Source organism: Carcharhinus amblyrhynchos, chromosome 26 (genome assembly GCF_965287045.1).
Source record: "Carcharhinus amblyrhynchos chromosome 26, sCarAmb.v2.hapA, whole genome shotgun sequence".
In the NCBI taxonomy this organism is placed as follows: Eukaryota; Metazoa; Chordata; class Chondrichthyes; order Carcharhiniformes; family Carcharhinidae; genus Carcharhinus; species Carcharhinus amblyrhynchos.
Window position 1 is genome coordinate 11443575 of NC_137349.1, and position 26212 is coordinate 11469786.

The window sequence follows — 26212 nt, forward strand, 5'->3', positions numbered from 1 at the left end:
CAGGTCTTGCCACTTTGTACCTTTTGTTCTGCTCAGGTGCTGTCTTGGCCCTGCTGTTGTTGTAAATAAAATCTTAAGATTGAAGCATCAAATTGGGTAAAGTAACAATAAGCACATTCCTCTCACAGCTGACCTCACATTCTATTACTGGAAGGATTTTTCTCCATGCTTCAGACAGCTGCGCGATTAATTTATAAATCGCTGCACAGATTAGCTCAGACGCGGTCTTATTATATTAATGTTTCGTTAATGTAACTCCTGAAAAATAACATGTGCCTGGAATCGTGCCCAGGCTCAGTAATTTACAAAACTCAACTCCACTGAGAAAATCACTGAACGGTACAGCACAATGGAGGCCATTCAGCCCATTAAAGCCTGTCACTGTTACTCAAAGAACAGTACAGCACAGGAAACAGGCCCTTCGGCCCGCCAAGCCTGTGCCGCTCATCGGCCCAACTAGCCCATTTGTTTGTATTAAACAATAACCTGCATTCATGTAGCACCTTCAGTGTAGTAAAACATCCCAAGGCACCTCAGAGGAGCACTGCCGGACATAATTTGGCCTCTGAGTCTAGGAAGCTCAGTCAAAGGAATGAGGGGCGGGATTTTCCAACTGCGTGCACCCCAAGACCAGAAATTTGCACCCAAACTCGACAGACCTTTAAATGGTCTGCCAAATTTCCTGTCTGGCCAGCTACAATACCCGCGGTGGGTGGGTGGGAAATTGAGGGTAATAGATGGAGCGATTTGGGGGCAAATTTCAGAGCTTGGGGTATTGGCAGATGAAGACTCAAATACCAGTCACGGAATTATAGAATCCCTACTGTGCAGAAGGAGGCCACTCAGCCCATCAAGTCTGCACTGACCACAATCCCACTCAGGCCCTATTCCTGTAACCCCACATATTTACCCTGCTAATCCCCTGACACTAAGGGTCAATTTAGCATGGCCAATCAACCTAACCCACACATCTTTGGATTGTAAGAGGAAACTGGAGCACCTGGAGGAAACCCATGTAGACACAGGGAGAATGCGCAAACTCCATACAGAGAGTGACCGGAAGCCAGAATCGAACCCAGGCCCCTGGCATTGTGAGGCAGCAGTGCTAACCAATGTGCCACCGTGGCATTAGTGATGGAGCAATGAAAGTCAGTGATAGAGTGAGTGCAGAGATGTTGGAAGGTTGAGGAAGTTAGACAATTCATCAACTAAAAAGGGAAGTGTTTAATTCAGACCATTTCAATATTACACTTTTCTTCTCCGCACCTCAGCTGCAGGTAGGGGCTCCTTTTTGCAGTTCAACGTCCTCCCAATTTACTTCTTCACTTAAGAGGCTAAGAAAAGCTGGGACATTGGAGAGATGAGTTTCAATGACAGCTCACCAACCGAACCAGCAATTCACTGGCGACACTGCATAAGCCTCAGGAATTTTCCAACATTACCCAGACTGAATTTACGAGATCCCGTCCCATGTTGTGGTTGTATTCAGCCGCTCCCCATTGCTATCCCACTTAAATGAAGGAGAAACGAGACTGGATCATTTCAAACAAGGCCGCCTGTTTCTGGCAGACAGCAGCATTACTGTCCCAGCAGGTGTAATAGACTAATGAAGTGGGGAACTCAGAACAGCCTGCCACAATCACCCACCAGTCTCGGCTGAGGTTTGCTTCCATGTTGGAGCAATTATGATATATTCCAGTGATTTATCAGGAATGCTGCAGCACAGAGGTACATTCCTGGACTTGTGGAACTTGCGCACATGGAATCATTTGCCTCATTTTTGTTTAACTGTGTTATGCCAGGTGCTCTAACCGGACTCAGCTTATCACGTTTATACATTTGAATCTCTCCGCTTCAGCATTTTTCCCTTTTCCCAAGTTTCTCCTCTTGGCTCCTGCTGTGGGCATGCCTTTTCCCACCCTTCCTCCTCCCTGCCACTGAAACAAGTGAACCGGTTATTATTATGTTGCTGCATGTGGGATCTTACTGTGCACAGCTTGGCTGCCATATTTCCTACAGTGACCACACAATGGAAAATAAGAGCAAAGAACAGTACAGCACAGGAAGAGGCCCTTTGGCCCATCAAGCCTGCGCCAATCACGTTGTCCTCTCTAGGCCTGTATCTCTGTGTATCCCGCCAGTTCATGTGTCTATCCAGATAAGCCTTAATTGTCACCAACATATCTGCCTCCACCATCTCATTTGGCAATGCATTCCAGGTCCCCACCACCATCTGTGTAAAAAAAACACTTACCCCGCACTTCTCTACAGAATCTTCCCCCCCACTTACCTTGAACTTGTGCCCCCTTGTAATTGTCATTTCTGCCCTGGGAAAAAGCTTCCAACTGTTCACCTTATCTGTGCCCCTCATAATTTTATAACCTTCTATCAGGTCACCCCTCAGCCTTTGTCTTTCCAGGGAGAACAATCCCAGTTTATTCAATCTCTCATCATAGCAAATATCCTCCATACCAGGGCAACATCCTGGTAAACTTTTTCTGTACTCCCTCCAAAGCCTCCACGTCCTTCTGGCAGTGTGGTGACCAGAATTGAACACAATATTCCAAATGTGGCCTAACCAACGTTTTATACAACTAACATAATTTGCCAACTTTTATACGTATTGCCCCAGCCAATGAAGCCAAGCATGCCATATGCTTTCTTCACCACCTTTTCCACCTGTGCTGCCACTTTTAAGGATCTGTGGACCTGTACTCCCAGACCTTTCTGTGTGTCTATGCTCCTGCCATTTATTTTATAGCTCCCACCTGAAATGTATCACCTCACATTCGTCCAGATTAAATTCCACCTGCCATTTCTCCACCCAATTTTCCAGCCTATCTATATCCTGCTGTATTCTTTAACAATCTTCATCACTATCTGCAATTCCGCCAATCTTTGTATCTTCCACAAACTTGCTAATCAGACCAGCTATGTTTTCTTCCACGTTATTTATATATATTACAAACAGCAGAGGTCCCAGCACTGATCCCTGTGGAACACTACTGGTTACAGACCTCCATTCAGAGAAACACCCTTCCACCATTTCCCCTGTGTCTTCTATGGCCAAGCCAGTTCTGAATCCACCTAGTTGGTTCACCCCTGATCGCCTGTGGCTTAAGCTTTTGCACCAGCCTGCCATGAGGGACCTTGTCACATGCTTTACTGAAGTCCATGTAGACACCATCCATGGCCCTTCCCTTGTCAATCATTTTTGCCATCTCCTCAAACAACTCAATCAAATTAGTGAGACATGATCTCCCACCTCCAAAACCATTCTGTCTGTCACTAAAAAGACCATCCACTTCCAGATATGTAATGGATCAGATTTTCAGCCCTAAGGTTGTGAGAGGCATTAAGTAAATGCAAGTTTTTCTCTATTTCAGTTGTCTGTTAGAAACAGGGAGCCATTCAGCCCATCAATATATGCCAGACCACATGACGCTAATTGAAAAATAGAAAGGAATGGCCAGGGGCAAATGTTTTCTCCTACTACCGACGTCACTAAAAGGAATTTTCTTCACTGAACATCTCTTTGCTTGGGGGTGTTGCTGTGTGAAAAACAGCCCTTGTAAGAACAATTAATCCACTTTATATTTTTAAAAAATCATCCTATGTGATGCATTTTGAGAGACTTCTGATTCCAAGTGGAAATGCATAAATCATCTCTGCCTAATGTGAATTGTGGCACATTTTCACTAATCCTGACAGTACATCTCAAATTCACCCAAAATGAAATCCATCCCCAATGGTACCAGCACGAACCACTGTTCTGTCTGTGTGCATGAATACTGACCAGGAGACTAAACCTACAGATTATGAAATCTCTCACCTGTTTATAATTTCTGTCATTTTATTTTCTGTTGTAGATTCCTAAATCCACATTTAGAGAAGCAACCCTGCAGCACCACCACAGGCAGAGAAGTGTCATTACAGCATGACATGTTTACATGGATACTATAGGTACAGGAGAAGGCCATTCAGCCCTGTGCCACCGCTCTGTTAGCTCATGACTGATCTGTATCATGACTCCATTTACTCTCTTTAATACCCTTTAATACCCTTTACATCTTTAATACCCTGGCCCAACAAAGTTCTATCACTCTATTCTGCAATTTTAAATTGCTCCTGCTCACCCCAAAACATCAAAAGATTTTGGGGTAAAAATGTTACAGATTTCTACTATGTGTGAGAAGATGATTCCTGACATCAACCCCAAATGGCCTAGATCTAATCCTAAGGTCCTGCTGTATATATATTATCTGTTTCTGTGCTGTAAATTCTGGGTAATATCATTATGTGTGGATATGAGTTGAAGATACAGAAACAAAAGTCTGACTTTTAGTTAACAGCTAAATTACACCACTGCTAACTGAGACATTAATAAAGAACCTTCTTGATCTCTGATAGTGATGTGACAGAACTCTTAAGGCTTCCAAGGCCACTTCAGAGGATCATTAGGAACCAAAAACATTGTGACAGAAATCACACACAACAATAACTCACATTTATATGAAACCTTTCATTTCACACATCTCCCTAACAAGAGCATTTTGAATTAAAACACTTGGCAACAAACTGTGGAAGGAGATATTAGGAAAAATGTCCAGAACTTGGTCAATGAGATAGGTTTTAAGGAGCATCTTTAAGGATGAGAGAAAGGTGGTGAGAAGTTTACAGAGAGAATTCCAGAGTTTAGGGTTGAATAGCTGCTGGAATGAAAGAAATAGGGATATGGAGGAGTGCGGCAGAAAGGTGACCTCTGAAGGAGATTACAGAGCCCAGGACTAAAAATCTCAGAATCAAGGCTTTTGCTGGATTGGTATCAATGCGGCTGACTAAGTACAGGTGAGTTATGGGTGAAAGAGATTTGGTGCGAATTAAAAAAATGGGACAGCAGAGTTTTGGTTGAGCTAATGTATACAGAGGGTAGAAAAGCATTGGAACGTCAAGTCTAGAAGTAAGAAAGACATGGATGAGGAATTTAGCAGCTCAGACAGAGCTAGGGTCAGGCGATGTTGCAGAGATGGAAATGGGTGGTCTTTGTGATGGAATGGATATGTGATCAGAGTGAGATTGCCCAGTTTTCCGCCCTCAAGAATATTGATGAAGTAGATTTTTTTTTAAACAACCTGAAAGTTTCGTGGTCATATTTTGTTTCCAGATTTATATATATAAAAAATACTCAATTCCAAATTGCCATTGTAGGATTTAAACAGGCCTTCAATAATCCAGCCAATAACACAAGAACTAGACTATCGTACCCTGATCCGCACTTCACCTCTTCAATTCATCCTATCTCCTCTACCCAATGTGTTTCCTCTACCTTTCCTCCCTCATCCATCCTCTTTCCTATCATTGTTACCCTTCCATTACCCCTCTCTCCAGATCAGCCATGATCCTATTGAATGCAGAGCAGGCATAAGGGACCAAATAGCCTACTCCTGCTTATGCTGACGAGCATGTTCATACGTATGTACCCTCCTGTCCTCCTTGAGCTACAACATTCCTATATCTCTTTCACTTTCATGCTTCCAACATTGCTGACTCTGAGCTAAGTTGGCTGGACAGCTGGTTTGTGATGCAGAGCAACACCAACAGCATGGGTTCAATTCCTGTACCAGCTGAGGTTATTTACAAAAGTCCTACCTTCTCAATCTCACCCCTCATCTGAGGGTCAGCTCTCCCCCTCAAAAAGAGGAGAGAAAATTCTGGAACTACGGTGACTTTATTTACATTACGAGAGTGGCACCATTTCAAATGAATGTCATTGGCAGTAAAGCACTTTGAAATATCTGGTGGTCATGAAAGAAGCTATATCAATGCAAGTCTTGTTTCTGTTTCTGCCTTCACAGTTACTATCTGACTTGCTGCATTTTTCCAGCATCTTGTATAGATTGACAAGAGAGTCAAAGATTATGGGGGTTGACTGGAAATTAGACCTGAGGGGGTCACAATCAGATCAGGCATGATCTAATCAAATGGTGACGCCTACCTAAAGGAAAGTTTAAAGTTTATTTATTAGTCACAAGTAAGGCTTACATTAACACTGAAATGAAGTTACTGCTTCACTCCCCTAGTCGCCACACTATGGCACCTGTTCAGTCAATGCACCTAACCAGCATGTCTTTCGGGTGTAGGAGGAAACAGGAACACTCGGAGGAAACCCATGCAGACACGGGGAGAACGTGCAAACTCTACACAGACAGCGACACAAGCTGGGAATCGAACCAAGGTCCCTGGCACTGTGAACAGCAGTGCCATCCCTGAGGGCCAAATCCTGTTCTTCATTCACATGTTGTCTTTTTATTTCTGATTTCCAGTGATTGCAATATTTAACTTTTGGAAGAGCTATAACACTTGGGCGAATAATCACCATAAAATATGTTTTTTAAATAAACGTTGATTCTGGAAGTGGTTCAGCCAGTTTTAGCTGCCTGTTAATGTCCTCTGGCCCATTTGTGCCACAAGTTATGTCTCTGGATTTCAATTTAACATGGAAGAGGTTCAAAGGCAGCTGCAGTCTTTCACATTCATGTTTGCGTAAAATTTCCCTGCAAAACGGCCAGGAGCAAAAAGCCGTAAAAAAGAGAAAAAGCGACTGGTTTCAGGGTGTTGACAGATATACAATTCCTTGCCAAAACAGAACAAAATGTCCTTGTAGCAAAACCACCTGAAAAGTTAAAGTCCTCAAAAAACTCTGGGCCAGGGGGAGTTGTGAACAGGGACACTGCTGGGTAACTGAGCTGATGTGTACAGGAAAACATCTGAAGCATTCGTCAGCAATCAACACTTGTGGTATTAATGGTGTGCGATGCTCACAGTAATTCTTGCACCTTCCAGAAGGGAAAGTGGTGTGAACCATCTAACCTTCTCCAGAGGTTCCTTGATAGAGAAAAGAACACTACCAATTAATCCACATACAGGAAGTCAGGAGAAACTTCTTTACCCAATGTTGAACTTGTTACCACAAGGAAGGTTTGAGACAAATTTAATGCAGTTAGAGAGCTAGATTAACACACAAGGGAGAAACGAATGGCAGGATGTGTCGATAGGATAATAGTCATAGAGTCATAGAGATTTATAGCATGGAAACAGGCCCTTCGGCCCAACTTGTCCATGCCACCCTTTTTTTTAAACCCCTAAGCTAATCCCAATTGCCCACATTTGGCCCATATCCCTTTATACCCATCTTACCCATGTAACCGTCTAAATGCTTTTTAAAAGACAAAATTGTACCCGCCTTTACTACTACCTCTGGCAGCTTGTTTCAGACACTCCCCACACACCCTCTGTGTGAAAAAATTGCCTCTTTTCATATCTCTCCCCTCTCACCTTAAACCTATGTCCTTTAGTTTTAGACTCCCCTAGCTTTGGGAAAAGATATTGACTGTCTAGCTGATCTATGCCCCTCATTATTTTATAGACCTCTATAAGATCACTCCTAATCCTCCTATGCGCCAGAGAAAAAGGTCCCAGTCTATCCAGCCTCTCCTTATAACTCAAACTGTCAAGTCCTAGTGGCATCCTAGTAAATTTTTTCTGCAACTCTTCCTAGTTTAATAATATCCTTTCTATAATAAGATGATCAGAACTATACACAGTATTCCAAGTGTGGTCTTATCAATGTCTTGTACAACTTCAACAAGATGTCCCAACTCCTGTACTCAATGTTCTGACCAATGAAACCAAGCATGCTGAATGCCTTCTATCATCTTGCATTTATCTAAATTAAACTCCATCTGCCATTTGTCAATCCACTGGCCCAATTGATCAAGATCATAAGATCACGTGAGATATATGCATCTGAATGAACATTTTGTAATCCTGTAATTCTCTTTCTTGTCTCCCTTTCTTCAGCCAAAGGAAAATCAAATTGCAACTCGAAACCACGGAAACATTTAATAAAATTGCCAGAGAACTGTTTTCAGAAGGCGACTAATTCCTTCTACTACAACGTTGGGAAGTGTCCCAACAGTAGGTGTGCCGGGGACCTGAACTTTGACCTCCGTTGCAAGGACAGCACGAGCTACTGCTGTGGAGTGAAGCGGATGAAGGACGTAGAGATTGCGTGTCAAGGCTACACCCTTCCTGTCAAGGTGGTAGCCAGCTGTGGCTGCAAGAAGTGCCTGGAGCCCAAAGTATTAATCAGAGGGAGGGCAGTGGCAGCTGATAATGGGGAGCCGCTTCGATTTGGACAGATCTTTGTTGGCAGTGAGAGAGTTGGCCTGACGGGCTATAAGGGGACCTTTACCGTACAGGTCCCTCCGGAAACGGAAAGGCTTGTTGTCCAGTTTATTGACAGGACGAACAAATTTGTGGACACCGTCAAAGTCTTTCCTTTTGACCGGAAAAGCGGTGCCGTGTACTTTGAGGTTAAGCTACTGAGGAAATCGAAGCCAATAGAGGTTGACTCCACCAAAGGAATCAGCATCCCCCTGGGAGAAATGGAAGGCAAAGACACCATTGGGAAGCTAGAAATTGCTCCCAACTCATTCCGCAGAAGCAATGGGGAAAGGTACAATGGGAAAGTCAAGGCCAGTGTGACCTTTCTGGATCCAAGGAACATCACCCTCGCCACAACTGCATCGAGTGACCTGAACTTTGTGGGTGAAGAGGGGGATGTTTTACCACTCAGAACCTACGGCATGTTCTCGGCAGACTTCCGGGAGGAATCCTCGAACGAGGCTCTTGAAGCCTCCAGCGTTACAGTATACCTCGACACTGCCAGCGTCAAGATGCCAGAGCACGTCGAGCAAATGCGGTTGTGGTCCTTGAATCCAAACACTGGTTTCTGGGAGGAGGAGAGCCTTTTCCACGTCGAGAAGAGAAAGCGCAACAAACGTGAGGAGCGGACATTCTTAATCGGTAACATGGAAATTCGGGAGCGTCGCCTTTTCAACCTGGACGTTCCAGAAGCCAGGCGCTGCTATGTGAAAGTAAGGGCCTACATGAGTGAAAAGTTCTTGCCTGGTGAGCAACTGGAGGGAGTTGTGGTGACACTGATTAACTTGGAACCTTTGCCAGGCTACACGGCCAATCCTCGGGCTTGGGGCCGTTTTGACAGTGTCATAACGGGGCCGAATGGGGCCTGCCTTCCCGCTTTTTGTGATGCTGCTCGGTCGGATGCCTACACGGCCTACGTTACAGCTGCTCTTGGACCTGAGGAGTTGGAAGCTGCTGCTTCAAGCCCTAAAATGAACCCCAACATTATTGGAGTCTCTCAGCCCTTCCTAGGCAAACTTGACTATAGGAGAACAGACCATGAGGATGCCCAGATGAAGAAAACAGCCTTCAAAATTAATCTCGCAAAGCCCAATGCAAATAACATTGACGAGACCAATGGCCCAATATACGCATACCAGAATCTAAGAGAGTGTGAGAATGCCCCTGTCTCAGCCAACCACTTCAGATTTTACAAAGTAGAAAAAGACAAATATGAGTACAACGTGGTGCCTTTTGAGGAGAATGACTTGACCAGTTGGACTGGGGACTATCTCTCCTGGTGGCCTAATCCTCAGGAGTTCAGGGCCTGCTACATTAAGGTCAAAGTTAATGGGCCACTGGAGGTCATGGTGAGATCGCGCAATAGCGGTAGTACTCACCCAGACACCATGGGGCAGCTGTACGGCATCCGTGATGTGCGCAGTGTGCGAGATATGGTCAATCACAACATTTCAGCTGCCTGCCTCGAGTTCAAATGTGGCGGCATGCTGTTTGACCAAAGCTCTGTTGACCGCACCCTGGTGACTGTGATCCCTCAAGGCAATTGCCGACGAACTGGGATTAATAATCTGCTGCAGGAATACCTGCGCAGACATCCACCCTTGGCTGTCAACAATGACACGGCAGCTTTCAGCATGCTGGCCCCTGTCGATCCCTTGGGCCACAACTACGGAATCTACACCGTCACCGATCAAAATCCCAGGCTGGCCAAGGAGATTGCCATAGGCCGCTGCTTCGACGGCACCTCCGACGGCTTTTCCCGAGAAATGAAAGTCGATCTGGGAAACGCTTTGACCTTTAACTGTCAGGAAAAGCTTGTGACCCACCAGAGCCTCTTCCAGCGGATCCAGACTTCTCCAGCCGAGACCCTGATGGAGATTGGGGCAGAAATGAGGCGACAGGCTCAAATCCGGCCTATGCAATCTCGGATTGTAGCCTATCCCTCAGACCAAAGGAGTCGTCGGGCCCAGGTTGTCAACAGAAACACAAGAAGGAGTGGACTTCCCAGACAGTAGATTGGAAAGGACTTTTCTTAATCCTCAAATGATAGATATATTATAAAATCTGTACATAGTGAACTCCACAGTGATATTCTTGTTTACTAAGGCTCACCTGTTTGGTTAACAAGTGAGGAATTCTTCAGCATTGAATACAGTCAATCAAGGCCACATTTAACTCTGTATATTGCACATTCTGTTCGTGTGTGTACTGTCCTTTCACCTCTGGGAATTCACCCTCCCAAATGTTGGGAGTCCCTGTTGGTTACAGATGAACATTGGGTAAGGCGGGCAGAGAGTGTCTCAAAGCAGTTTCTAGTGGAGTTGGCCTCGTAGCATGAATCTATCCATAATTTGACTCATGCTGACACCATCGCTCAGGGAATTTACAAAGATGTCGGGCGTGGAGCATAGGCCTTTAAAATGCTGTGATCGTGATGTGTCGTTTGGGTAGAACCATCATCATCTAAAGTACTAATCCAAATGGCGTGGGCGTCCATTCTCTTCCAAACATTTCGATCTTAGCCATGTTGGATGACCTAGTTATTGGAGTTCTAGTGAAGTTGGTCTTTAATATAATCCAGCTGCTTCCTTCACTGTTGGCCTCTTCCTCTTCTTCCATTAATCCTTCTGGTGATGAGTAGACGTTCTAACCCTTTGCATGGATAACATGTTCAAAGAACTCCAATTGTCTTCTTTTCATATTGTTTAGCTTAGTTAGGGCATTATGATCAGCACAGATTTGGAGGGCCGAAGGGCCTGTTCCTGTGCTGTACTTTTCTTTGTTCTTTATTGAAAAGTTTGCATGTTCTTCCAGCCTCATTCAGTACTTCTTTATTAATTATTTCCTCCACCCAGCTTACTGATGGAATCCTTCTTAAACACCACATTTTGTTACTGTTCTTCATTATTCCCAACGCTCCGAGCGTCACATCCTTACGACATCCAATTTACTGACCAGGGATAACATTTTAGTACACGGATTCTCCTTTCAAATTTCAAGCTAATGTTTCTTTGGATGTTGCCTAATTTTGTAAGAGCACTTTTGGCTTGTTGAATCCTTTATTGGATTTCAGTCCTGCCTTTGATATGATGTTACTATGTGTCCTAGATAGTTGAATACGTTGTTGGATTGTAAATTGCTTCCATTTACTGTGATGTTACGGTAGTGATAAAGACAAAGGATGTTCCAGTCTGTAACATCACGGTAAATGGAAGCAGGTTGGATAATGAAGGATCTAGTAGTGTAGCAGTTATTTTATTGGACTAGTAATTCAGACAACAAGAGTTCAAACCTCCCACCACGGTAGTTTGAATATTTGAATTCAGGCTTTTTAAAAACTCTGGAGAGAAGAATCTGACCACCAAGCTGTTAGAATGTCTCAATGTCTAACCTGTTCATGAATATTCTTTCAGGAAGGGAGCCAACTGTCTTCAGGTGGTCTGTGCCTGTATGTGACTCCAGTCTCACAGCAAAACGTGAATGAATATAGGTGGGAGAGAAGCAAATACTTTTGAAGAAATTAAGTGGTCTCACTACATTTTACAAGATGCAATTGTTAAACTGCAGGGTGTTCTGTTTAAGAAATAATTCAATTTAGCTTAACTCCTTTTTATGGGAGCAGAGGGGCTAATATAAAACCAAAGTACAAGACTGTCCTTTGTGTCGGAAATTCCTTCTTGCTGTTCAGAGGTTGACTACACAGTTAGTACATTAACCACAGTGTTGGTAACGTAGAGTGAAATTCAGTCAGTCAGTTGGGAATATCTCGGGTAATAGCTGCATTGCAAGTAGTTGCTAGCTCTGTCCTTCAAATGAGGAATAACAGTTGGATTGGAATCTTGATGTTGGAATTATACCATTACTCTTGTGCCGTGGAGGAATGGAAACTGCTTTACACTGATACAAAACAAATAGTATAACTGCACCCTCGAATATCAAAGTGGGTCTCCTAAAAAAGTTTGAACCTTCTGGGGGGTTTTCATCACTCCATGTCTCGGTCTTTCTGGCTAGACTCACTGATTGAGATTTATTGATCAACAATTCCATTATCATCGTATCATTCAACTATCAGGGTGGCAGAAGGTGAACTAGGTGACTATATTCAGCAAATCCTCCATCTCAATCTAGTTCCGAATAGTGAAATCCTTGAATTAAAAAGCTGGTATCAGTGAAGTAACCATAAGGGGGTCAGATTGTGATGCGATCCCACTTATTCACTAACATCCCTTTAGGGAGTGAAGCTTGACATTTTTACCTGTCAGTTTTGTTAACCCTTAACTATTTTCTGTTGTAGCCTTGTCAGTTTTGTATCAAATCACATGCAGGTTTTGAGCAGCATCTTAAAGGAGTAGAGAGAGAGGCAAAGACATGTAGGGAGGGAATTCCAGAGCTTAAGGCAGCTGAAGTCAGGAGGGATGGAAATCAGGGTGGAGTGCAGAGATCTTGGTGGGTTGCAGGGCCGGAGGAAGATACAGAAGTGGGTAGGGATGACTTGGGCACCTAGGGGTGGGAAATAAACACAGAGATCATTGTGAGATCCACAGATAGCAGTGTGGGCAGCACGGTGACACAATCATAGAATCGTAGAATCCAACAGTGCAGAAAGAGGCTCTTCAGCCCATCGATTCTGCACTGACCACAATTCCACCCAGGCCCTACCCCCATATCCCTACACATTTACCCACTAATCCCTCTAACCTAAGCATCTATTCTAACAATGGTTAGAACTGCTGCCTCACAGCGCCAGGGACCTGGATTCGATTCCTGACTTGGGTCATTGTGCGGAGTTTGCACATTCTCTCCATGTCTGTGTGGGTTTCCTCCATGTGGTCCGGTTTCCTCCCACAATCTGAAAGACATGCTGGTTAGGTGCATTGGCCATGCTAAATTCTCCCTCAGTGTACCTGAGCAGGTGCCGAAGTGTGGCGACTAGGGGATTTTCACAGTTACGTCATTGCAGTGCTAATGTAAGCCTACTTGTGACACTAATAAATAAACTTAAACTTAAAAGTGAATAAAAACTAAACTACATAATCTCCAAAGAATGCTCAATCATGAAAATGTTAATCTGGTCTAGATTAGCACTGGCTCTTTCGTAAAACAATTCAGCCTGTCCCTTCATCCTTTCCCTCAAATATGCAGAATCGTTCTTATAATTTGCAGGCAATACAATCCAATCTTTCAGTTGTTTTTTTTTGTTTCTCAACATTACATGGCACACTGGTTAGCACTGCTCCCACACAGTGCCAGGGACCCGGGTTCAATTCCAGCCTTGGGTGACTGCCTGTGTGGAGTCTGCACATTCTCCCCGTGTCTGTGTGAGTTTCCTCCCACAGTTCAAAGATGTGTCGGTTAAATGGATTGGCTGTGCTAAGTTGTCCCTAAGTGTCCAAAGATGTGTAGGTTAGGTGTATTAGCAGGATGAATACATGTGGCTAGTTTGGAATGCGGTGTTTGTGAGTCGGTGCTGATGCGATGGGCCAAATGGCCTCCTTCTGCACTCTAGGGATTCCATAATTATAACATGACAAATCTTCAAAGTATCTCATTGGCTATAAAACACTTTGGGACATCTTGAGATGAAAGAGTATGAGCTTATTGAGTGCCTTTTTATGAAAGGCCTTTTATGAAAAGCACACTATTAGCTCATATATTTTCATCCTCTCCCTGATTAGTCTCAATATCTCTTCCTACTCTCTTCAGCTGTTGGACTTGGCCCTGCCCCTAGGTTTTTCAATGCAAATATGAATGAAAAAAAACCACCCTGCACTGTAAGCCACACGACAACCAGATAATTGCAGCAAGTTGGGCCAACAAAATTGAAAGAGCTTAGGAAAGGAAGCTAATGTTGTATTCCAGAGGTGTCTTCACTGCCAAGAAACAAGTGAAATATTACCACTGAGGCTAAGATTATCAAATAAAATTTTGACATGGTTTTTGTCCAATTTTCCCAAGGGGTTCTACGATGGAGATTACTATTTTATCATAATATTTAGTGTTTTCCATTTTATAACAGTAATTACACTCAAGTATTTAATTGGTTGTAAAACACTTTGGGACATTATAAGACCATAAGACATAGGAGCAGAATTAGGCCACTCGGCCCATTGAGTCTGCTCTGCTATTCAATCATGGCTGATATTTTTCTCATCCCCATTCTCCTACCTTTTCCCCATAACCCCTGATCCCCTTATTAATCAAGAATCTATTCCTGTCTGTCATAAAGACACTCAATGACCTGGCCTCCACAGCCTTCTGCGGCAAAGATTTCCACAGATTCATCATTCTCTGGCTGAAGAAATTCTATTTTAATCCTATTTCCCTGCCCAACCCCCATTTTTAATACATTTTTCTGCTTCAAGTGCTTGGGCCATTCTCTTTTTTAAACAAATCCCTGCCTCCATAACTATTTCACTGTTGCTTCTGAGTCAGATAATCATGAGTTCAAGTCCTGCTCCAGAGCCTTAAGCACACAATCCAGGCTGAGACTCCAGTGCAGCAGAAGGAGTGCGGCACTGTCAGAGATGCCATCATTCAGGTGAGATGTTAATGTAAAGCCTGTCAGACCCTTATGGTAGCTGTTTAAAAAAGCAATCTAACAGCCTTATTGAAAAAAAAAGGGAATTTTCTTGGCCAATGTTTACGCCTCAGCCAACACCTAGAACAAATGCTCATTAGCACATTGCTTTTTTATGTGGGATCTTGCTGTGTACAAAATGGCTGCCATGTTTCCTACAACAGTGTCTACTTCAGAAAAAGGACCTCATTGGCTGTGAAACACTTGGGAACAGTGTGAGATTGTGAAATGTCCTGTATGAATGAATTTTCTTTCATTTATCTATGGCTGTTGACTAACAGCAACTGGATCGCCAGAATGGGCAATTATCATCAAGGTCTCCCTGTGGTTAGGTCCACGCTGGTCCACGTTGAGAAGTGTTTCATAGCTTCACTTTACTCCAGCATTTTTCAGACCAGAGATTTATCCAGTCTTAACTTGAAAACAAACTGTGTGAGAGAATAACTAGATGCCATCAATATAACCAATAATTCAAATAGGGAATTCAAAAGGATATCAAAATTTACTCAAGGAGTGGTAAGAATATTGAACTCCGTATCCCAAGAAGTGGTTAAAGTACTGAAAATGCAAATATTGAGAAGCTAGACAAGCATATGAGGGAGAAGGGAGAGGGATACAGCAGTAGATTTAGACGACAAAAGATGAGAGGAGGCTCGAATAAGCATAAACACTGGCATGGGCTGGTTGGGCCAAATGGCCTGTTCCATAAATCCTATGAGAGTTGATTGCTTAAGTCTATAGTTCAGCATCTTCCAAGGTGGCGGGCAGGCTCGAAGGGCTAGATGGCCTACTCCTGCTCCTATTTCTTATGTTCTTATTATGTTGATAAACCAACAACCAGCCTCCTCATTCGCTACACCTCCAGGACTTGAAATGTTTCAGTATCACAACAGCTTTAATAAACAATTACCAAAGCCAAATTACACTGGAAGATCTAATTATCCACGTGTAGATATAAAGGCCAATTTTAGAGTCAGTTTTGGATCTTCATACTCAATTTGCAAGTTTATCATTGGTGAGAAGCAATTTGAATTTCCAGCAGAAGTTGAACATACAGTGTGATTGCACCATCTATGGCTTGTATGGCCATTAAATCCTACTGGCAAAATGAAGGTGTTTTAACAATAGTATTGCATTCATATAGCACATTTAACATAGTACAAGGTCCCATGGTCCCAGAGAGTTTTCAATCAAAATTTGACTAAACACAAAGTGATATTAGGACTGGTGACTAGAAGCTTGTACAAACAGGCAGGTTTTTAAAACTCTCTGAAAGGTTTAGGGAGGAAATTGCAGGTCTGAGTGAAGGCATAGCCATCAACGGTGGGGCAATGATAATCTGCTTTGTGCAAGAGGCCAGAATTGGAGAAGAGCAGAGATTTTGGAAGATTGTAAAGCAGGAGGAGGTTTAGAGTTAGGGAGGGCAGGGATCAGTGATCTGTCTGGATTGGATTCAACTAGGTCCTGGCAAGAGCTTGCCACCAGAAGAGGAGATTGGATTTGATTCATGTCTCAGAGATGAAGCAATAGTACTGTACCAGAACAAAAAAATACAAACACGATCTGTTGCAACAAAAAAGGAACAAACTGTCCAGATGGAAACACTGTTTATTTCATTTCTTTTGGCAATCTTTGAGGTAATCCCAATGTGGTTGTCTCATCCAACTAGACGTTAAACTTAAAGCAACGCTTCATTACCTGTAAATAATTGTATAATTTATTTACTGCATGTTTATGTTTTATCTTTTTTTTGTCATCCTTATGAGAAATGTACTGTCCTGTACATTGTTGTTATATGGAAGTCAGTAATATCATTGATTTGTCCTTACTCCTGTAGAGAACAATTTACAGTTTTGCTTTCTGCACTCATCCTCATTAACTTATTCAGCCATACACACTCAACTGTCTGCATATGTTATATCCAACAGCACGCTTGCACACTCGTGCTAATCAAAGTACTGTAGATATTCCAGTAGGATTACTTGGGCAGTAAAAGAGGCTGAACCCCCAACTCATTTTTGGAGAACACTAGCTCCTTTCCCTTTTAATCCTGACTGCTCTCCCACATAGTGTCCAAGGAACAGTGGTCGACATGTGTGAGGAACTGAACTTGAGGAACTTGCAACTCCCTAGTGAGATGCCAGCGGAAAATGGAGTTGAGGTTGAATATCAGACATGATCGCATTGGATGATTATGGGGTTGGAAGAGCTATACAGTATACTCCCACTCCTATTTCTTATGCTTTTCCAACTGCCATGTTGCCTTTACTTAGATTAATATCACATATCAGGTGTCTAGAGTCCGATAATGGTTGCTGTTTAACAGCACCTTACAGCAGAGAAGATATGTTGTGACTGTGTTGGAAATAACTATTCAATTAGTCCCAATATCCCTCTGCTCTTTCCCCACAGCCTTGCAAATGTTTTCTTTGCAAGTATTTATCCAATTCCCTTTTGAAAATTACTATTGAATCTATTTCCCTTGTCCTTTAAGGTAGCGCCTTCTAGATCACAACTTACGGTGTAAAGAAGTTTCTCCTCATCTCCCCTCTGATCTTTTTGCCAATTACCTTAAATTTGTGCTTACCAACCCTCTTGACAGTGGGAACAATTGATCCACATTTACTTTATCAAAACTTTGCTTAATTCTGAACACCTCTGTTAAATCTCCCCTTAACCTTCTCTGATTAGTGAACAATCCCAGTTTCTCAAGTCCAGTAACTGAAATTCCTCATTTCTGAAGATTTTGTTAATCTCCTATTTACCCTCTCCAAAATTTAGACTGGCACATTTCAGAAAAGTCAACTGTGTAGTATGGGAGGCATTTCTCCCACATTACCATGGTGTTGTTTCCCTGGGGTTGCTTTGCGTTCCACTGTAGTTTACCTGTGACTTGTTTCTGGATGTACCAATTGCTGTTATATTGTGCTGTATTCAGCCAGTTGCTCAATCTCATGGTATTTGCTGAACCACTGTTCACCCTGAAAACCTTTCAATAAAGAGTTGGGGGGAAAACTTACAGCGTCCAACGTGTCTGCCGTGATCCTTTCAGTGACTGAATGAGAGAGGAGACAAGGTTTCACCTCAATCCCCATATGTTGAGTTAGCTAATCAGTTAGCCCCGCAAGAGTGCTCCACCATTCAATTGGATCATGGTTGAATCTCGAACACAATTCCTTAACATCATTAATAACTAGAAATCTGCTGATCTCTGTTTTGAACATACTCAGCGACTGAGCTTCCATAGCCCTCTGGGGTAAAGAATTCTAAAGTGTAGAAATTCAGTCCTGAATGGCCCACTTCTTATTCTGAAATGTTTGCTCCAGCCGTGGGAAACATTCTTTGTCCAGCTTGGTTAGATCCTGTGTGCCTCAATGAAGTCACCTCTCATTCCTTTAAACAAGGCTTGTCCAGCCTTTTCGCTAGCGGATGCAGGTCGGGGGCAGGAGGCTCATTTTCATTTTTTTTCTCACTCATGGGATTGATGAGCAAATTTTGGAAAAATAAGATTTGGCACAACAATGAACTGAATTTCAAATCAGTTCAGCAAAAAAAAACAATTGAATAAATGTAAAGCAATACCATAGCAAAAAAATTGTTGAGTTAAAAAAGAGTAAGCCATAAAAATGACCAGGATGTTGGAGGTCAGTGTATGTAGGGATGGGAATGTGTGGGTCCACGTGTGTGTATGTGTTGGTGTATGGGTGGTGAGAGTGAGTGAGAAAACTGAGACCATATAAGGCAGATTCACACCCATCCACTCACTCAGTCACTCACTTCCACACCCACTCACTCAATGACACTCATTCTCACATACTCATTCACTCAGTTCCACATTCGCTTGCTCCCTTACACCTAGTTGCTCACTCTTTCCCACAGAGTCACCATCTCTTCCCCATCCCACCAAAATTACAAAACTACAACTTCCCTGAGCCCAGTGCAATTCGGACCTCCCTGGCCTACCAAGAGCTCACCCTCCTCAGCCCTGATGTACAAGTCACCCGGGCTCCAAACCAGCCACATCTCTTTCCCCGTGTTCTAGCCTTGCCATACCCACTTTCAGACTCCAGTCCCACTGTAGCTATTTCCCAAACTACAATCCAGCTCTACCCATTTTTAAAATTATTTATTTGTGTCACAAGTAGGCTTACATTAACACTGCAATGAAGTTACTGTGAAAATCCACCACACTCTGGCACATGTTCGGGTACACTGAGGGAGAATTTAGCATAGCCAATGCACCTAACCAGGGCTGCAGGAGGAAACCGGAGCACCCGGAGGAAACCCATGCAGACAAGGGGAGAACGTGCAGACTCCACATATACAGTGGCCCAAGCAAGGAATCAAACCCAGATCTCTGGCGCTATGAGGCAGCAGTTAACCACTGTGCCAATATGCCACCCTTTCCCAGACTCCAGTGCTGTTGTACCTGTTTTCCGGTCTCCAGTCCCATCGTACCTGTTTTCCCAGGCTCCTATCCCACCGTGCCCATGTCCCTGGACTCCAGTCCCTCCGTACCTGCTTCCCTAGTTCCTGTCCTGCCACTGTATCCATTTTCTGGACTCCAGAATCATAGAACCCTACAGTACAGAAAGAGGCCCTTCGGCCCATCGAGTCTGCACTGAACACAATCCCACCCAGGCCCCATTCCCATACCCCTACATATTTTACCCACTAAACCCTCTAACCTACACATCCCAGGACACTAAGGGGCAATTTTTTAGCATGGCCAATCAACCTAACCTGCACATCTTTGGACTGTGGGAGGAAACCGGAGAACCCAGAGGAAACCCACACAGACACAAGGAGAATGTGCAAACTCCACCCGAGCTGGGAATTGAACCCAAGTCCCTGGAGCTGTGAAGCAGCAGTGCTAACCACTGTGCTACCATGCTGTCCAGTCCTACTGTACCCATTTCCCGCAACTTCAGACCTGCCATATCTGTTTCCTCAGACTTCAGTCCGGCCGTACCCATTTCCCAGACTCCAGTACTGTCGTATCCATTTTCTGGGACTCCAGTCCCCTGTACCCATTATCCAGACTCCAATCTCAGCGTACCCATTTCCCAGACTCTGGTCCCGCCATACCTCGCTCTATGGGCTCTGGCCCTGACAAATCTTCACTTCACATCCACCAGCCTTCAGTACACTGGTTGCTGCTTGGCACTTTCAACTCCCCAATTTGCTGCTGACCTCAGCCATAATCAGCCTATCAGCAGCTCAAGCCGGAGAGAAACAAGCTGCAATTGGAGGGATAGCTCCAAGCAGACCCTTGCATTGAAACTTACCTGGTTGATTGAAATTTTGGAAACCATCTCTGGGGGGCTGCTTGGAGGGTCTTAAAATAAGCCTATTTTAAACTTGTGAATACAGGTTCAAAGTGCTCAATCTCTCCTCATTGGACAATATTCATTGCACTCTCACTCTGGCAAATATAATCTTTAGGCAAGGAGACCAAAACTGCACACAGTACTTCAGGTGTGGTCTCACCAAGGTCCTATAGAGTTGTAGCAATATTTCTTCAGTCCTGAGCTGTACAAAACTCTGGTGCAGCCGTACTTGGAGCATTGCATAGTTCTGGTTGCCGCATTATAGGAAGGATGTGAAAGCATTGGAAAGGGTGCAAAGGAGATTTACCAGGATGTTGCCTGGTATGGTGGGGCAGTCTTAAGAGGCAAAGCTGAGGGACTTGAGGCCTAAATCGTTAGAGAGAAGGTTAAGAGGTGACTTGATAGAGGCATACAAGATGATCAGAGGATTAGATAGAGTGGACAGTGAGAACCTTTTTCCTCGGATGGTGATCACTAGCATGAAGTGACATAGCTTTAAATTGAGGGGTGATAGATATAAGACAGAGGTCAGAGGTAGGTTCTTTACTCAGAGAGTAGTAAGACCATGAAATGTCCTGCCTGCAACAGTAGTGGACTCGCCAACATTAAGGGCATTTAAATGGTCATTGGGTAAACATATGGATGATATTGGAATAGACAGGCTTTAGATTGGTTTCACAGGTTGGCGCAACATTGAGGGCCGAAGGGCCTGTACTGCACTGTAATGTTCTATGTTGGTTAGACCATTCAGGAATGATATCAGGAAGCACTTCTTCAAGCAAGGAATAATGGAAATTGACAGCATCTTCCAAAACCACGACCACTTCCATCTAAAATGACAAGGGCAGCAGATACATGGGTACACTGCAAACTGCAAGTTCCCTTCCAAGCCACTCATCATCCTGTCTTGGAAATATATCACCATTCCTTCACAGTCACTGGGTCAAATCATGGAATCCCTCCTTAATGGTATTGTGGGTTGTCCCACAGAACATGGACTGCAGCAATTTAAAAAGGTAGCTCATCACCACCTTCTCAAGGGCAACCAGCGATGGGCGATAAGTGCTGGCCAGCCAGTGATGCCCATGTTCCACGAATGAATAAAAAATAAATTCTCAAAATGCTATGGATGCTGGAGTTCAATTGACAATTTCAAAACTGGCATTTGTACCAGAGAAGTTACAGGCTGAATCCGGAAACTTCCGGATATAAACAGCTCAACTGGATGGCTGCCCTGGACAGTGAAGGAACGAGATGTAAAGGGGACATGGTACCATAGCAACAAAAAATAAAATGACTGTGGGCAAGGCCAGAGTGCCCAAGTTTTTAGTGGCCACAAAACTGCGTAATCTGGCCTTGGTCATCACGCACTGTTTTAATCAGTTTCCCGATTGGTTTTCCCATTTGTAAACCTGTAAACCTAACAATATTATTTCTGAAACTTACCATTGAATCTGCCTCCACCCCCCTTCAGGAATTGTAAGTCTGTGCTACTTGTTCACTGCATTAACTTTAATGTATTGGGCGGCATGGTGGCACAGTGGTTAGCACTGCTACCTCACAGCGCCAGGGACCTGGGTTCGATTCCTGGTTTGGGTTAGTGTCTGTGCGGAGTCTGCATGTTCTCCTCATCTCTGTGTGGGTTTCCTCCAGATGCTCCGGTTTCATAGAATCTCTACAGAGCAAAAGGAGGCCATTCTGCCCATCGAGTCTGCACTGACTACAATCCCACCCAGGCCTATTCCCATAACCCCATAGGTTTCCACTGCTAATCCTCCTGACACTAGGGTCAATTTAACATGGCTAATCAATCTAACCTGCACATCTTTGTACTGTGGGAGGAAACCAGAGCACCTGGAGGAAACCCATGCAGACACGGGGAGAATGTGCAAACTCTGCACAGACAGTGACCCGAGGCCAGAATTGAACCTGGGTCCCTAGCACTGTGAAGCAGCAGTGCTAACCACTGTGCTACCATGCCGCCCCACAGTCTGAAAGACATACTGGTTAATTGCACTGGCCATGCTAAATTCCCCCTCAGTGTACCCGAACAGACACCGGAGTGCGGCAACCAGGGGATTTTCACAGCAACTTCATTGCAGTGTTAATGTAAGTCTACTTGTGACACTAGCAAACTTTAAAACTGTTCTGTTGCCACCTTCAGGCTCTCTTCCTTGACTTCCCGCGTCCATAAACCAACAGCTCACTCAAATCTCTGCCCAGATTGCAAGTAACTCACAAGTGCCACTCACCCATCAGCCCTGTCCTCACTAAGCTACACTGGCTCCTCCTCATTCATAAGAACATAAGAAATAGGAGCAGGAGTAGGCCAACTAGCCCTTCGAGCCTGCCCCGCCATTCAATAAGATCATGGCTGATCTGTCGTGGCTCAGTTCCACATTCCCGCCCTCTCCCCATAACCCTTAATCCCCTCTCTCATCAAAAACCCATCAACCCGCGTCTTAAAAATATTTAGCGAGGCAGCCTCCACCACTTCAACGGGCAGAGAATTCCAGAAATTCACCACCCTTTGAGTGAAGAAGTTCCTCCTCAACTCTGTTCTAAACCGCACCCCCCTTTCCACAACATTGCAAATTTAAAATTCTCAAGCCTTGTGTTTAACTTTCATTATAACCTCACCTCAAAGTCTGTAACCTCCTCCCGCCCTTGCAAGCTTAGACCCTCCCCCCTCACACCCTCTACCTTCTAGAATCTCATCTCATCCAAAAGACCACAGCTCACACTGCAGCACTGAACTGTCAGCCTAGATTACATGCTCCCCCCTGAAGAAGCTGAAACCTAAAACTTCCTGACTCAAAGGAGAGACAGTGCTGTCCACTGGTTCATTAAGAAACCCAAGCACACATCTTTATCCATCTTTGATCTTGTCAGCACATTGTTTTACTATCAGTGATGTTCTATACCAGATCCAGAATAGTGTATTTGGGACACTTTCAGATTAACCACAAGAATGAAGAAATGTGCACAAAACAAATAGATAAAAAAGTTTAAAAGATCATTTAAATCACCTTCCACCCAGAAATGTCTGCAAATGCTCTCTGAACTAGAGGGAATCGACTGCCTCTTATTACTGCTGGGACCCACTCAATTTGCTTGGCTCAATTAAAAAAATTTAATGTAAGCAATTTTTGTAGGTTTTTTGAGATTGCATATTAATTTATTCACTTTGTTCAAAACACTGGTGGTGACCCCAATCACACAATTAAGCAGCCTCCACTTCAGAACAGGATATTACCCCAGAATCATAAAGTTCCCTTCAAAGTGTGTATTACTACCAATTTATTTGATTAATACCATCATTCCTGGGATGTGAGGACAGCTGGCAAGGTTAGCATTGTTGCCCATCCCTAATTGCCCTTGATAATAACCAACAATTCCACATAATGGAATTAAAGAGTGTCTCCTCTTACCCTTCTCTTCCAAGTAGGAACATGCACAATTGACATAAGCTCATTATTCTACTCTCTCTCCCCTCCATCATTTCCTCCAGCAACCTGGGATAGAGGGTGCTGAATCTTTGATAAAGGGATCTTATAGGGAAACAGTTTTATTGTTTCTACAGGTAGAGTGATTGCTGGATGAAGTAAGGCCAAGCTACATTTGTTTGCCTTTAACCATTGGGGAAGTGGAATTGAACAGCTTACATTGACATAGTGCCTTTAACATAATGAAACGTCCTAAGGTAGGTCAGGTGACCAAAATCTTGGTCAAAGAGGTAGGTTTTAAGAATCTTAACGGAGGCCACCGAGATTGAGAGGCAAAGAGGTACAGGGAAGGTCTTCTAGACCTTAGGTCTTAAATAATTAAAGGCAGGGCCACTAATGGGTGGCACGGTGGCACAGTGGTTAGCACTGCTATGTCACAGTGCCAGGGACCTGGGTTCAATTCCTGGCTTGAGTCACTATTTGTGTGGAATTTGCACATTCTCCCCGTGTCTGCATGGGTTTCCTCCAGGTGCTCCAGTTTTCTCCCAAAGTCTGAAAGAAGTGCCGGTTAGGTGCACAGACCCTAATAGGCATCGGAGTGTGGCGACTAGAAGACTTTCACAGTAACTTTGTTGCAATGTTAATGTAAGCCTTACTTGTAACTTTAAATATAATGGTGGAGAAATCATAACTGAAAATGCACAGGAGACCAGAATTAGGAGATATCTCGAGGTTGGAGGAGATTAAAGATGATAGAGAGAGGCAAGGCTACTGCAGGAATTGAAAACAAGGATGAGGTTCTGAAACCAAGACAATGTTTGAATGGGAGCCAATGTAAGGCAATAGGTACAGGATGATGAGGAAAACATGACTTACTGAGGTAGTTCAGGGGCAGCAATTTCAGGTGATTACAAGCTTACAAGAAATAGCATGTGAGAGACCAGCCATGACTGTGTTAGAATGGTTGAGTCTAGAGGTAACATACACAGATGGGTTACAGTTTGGCTAAGACAGGGGCGATGTCAAGTGAGTTGGAAATAGGCAGTCTTAGTGATGGCACTAATACCAGCTGATCATCTCAGTGTCAAATGTGCCAAGAGGTTGCAAAGTGGCTTAATCTCAGATTCTTGCCAATGAGAGGGATGGAATCTGTGTTTAGGGAATGGCTTTGAAGCAGCAGGTTAGCTATGTTGAACGGTCTCGAGGGCTATATGTTCTACTCCTGCTCCTATTCTTGTGTTCGAGTTGCTTTCTTCCAGGAACTCTATAATCTTTACACACCCTATTCTGCTCCCGCACAGCTCTGGATCACAGAGTCCAAAGGCTCATAGCTGAGGTCAGCTATTTCTGGACAGGCTAAGGAATGGACCTGGAGGTCTTGCTATTAATGTAGCAGTGCAATTACCCACCGAGTCAGATAGCTATTCCTGAAAATATCAACCTTTATCACACAAAATCACAATGTTGTTGGTAAATGAAGTTGCCTACAGGCGGTGAACTGATTATTTCCTTTTATCCTCCCTCCCACCCATGAAAAACACATATTAAATATCAAGCATTTCCAGTACGTGATATATTGTCTTCACAGGAATAAAAATAGGACAGGTTGTTCTTTTGAAGGGAAGATGCTCGGGAGACTTGTGGTGAAAGAGGTCAGCAACAAGTCAATTCCTCATCTTTGATTCATCAAGGTTAACACAGTTAATGACAAAAGCAGACCTGCTGTCTGGTCCAGAGCACGGAACACTGCATGCCAAAGAACACTGGGCCTTTATTCATCCTTAAATACCTTACCGTCGAAACAACTAGTTGTAAGCCAATTGGGTAATGGCGTTCTTCAAATTCCACAACTTCAACACAATGAAGAGTGATCTTCGCATTCCACAGGTTTCCAAAAACACGGCTTTGCAAACAATTTGGCTGCAGATTGTGTTTTCGGAAATCTAAATTCAATTCAGATTGAGTCACGACTGGTGAAGTAGTCTTTAATTTGTGTTCAGGCACAAGAACCTAACTGTGCTGAGCTCTAGGAAGTTCTTTACCCGCTCCAATTATTTTCCTTCCTCTCCCCCCGTTTAAGGTCCTTTTGATCATCTGTCCTAAAATCTTATATGTTAAATTTTGTTTGTTAAAATTCCTCTGAAGTGCCTTAGAATGTCCGACTATGTAAAAGAAGCTGTTTTTGAAGCACTGAGTTACATCCAAAGGATCTGTTATCTCAGAGACCTAGTCCCAATTTGTCAATCTACATCTCTGGTTAGAGTGTGAGAGGTAGCCACATCCCTCTCTCGCCTAGTTTGGTTCAGTGGGTAGCACTCTCATCTCTGAACCAGCCCCACTCCATAGACCTGAGTACTCAATTGGGACTGCCACTCCCATACAGTACTGAGGGCGCATAGCACTGTCAGGAGCACCATCTTTCAGATAAGATGCTAAACTGAGGTCCTCTTGAATTTCCATGGCATTACTTGAAGAGCAGGAGAGTTGGCCAGGATAACATTCTTCCCTCGACCAATATCATCAAAACAGATTAACTGGTTATTCATTCATCAGGGCAGCGGGAAGAGAGGTCAAACTAAGTGTAGTTGGATGATGCACATCACAAAGTGGTTGCAGCTGAGCTACGGTGGATC

At 43.7% G+C, this 26212-nt stretch overlaps 1 protein-coding gene across 1 annotated transcript in view; it reads left to right on the forward strand.

Moving 5' to 3' along the window:
* Positions 1-16469, forward strand: part of cilp2 (cartilage intermediate layer protein 2) — a 42178-nt gene extending 25709 nt beyond the window's left edge. The window contains exon 9 of the mRNA XM_080212694.1: positions 7861-16469. Within this exon, the coding sequence (XP_080068820.1) occupies positions 7861-10241 (2381 nt within the window). The 3' untranslated portion in view covers positions 10242-16469. The remainder of the gene's footprint in view (positions 1-7860) is intronic.
* The last annotated feature ends 9743 nt before the right edge of the window (positions 16470-26212 follow it).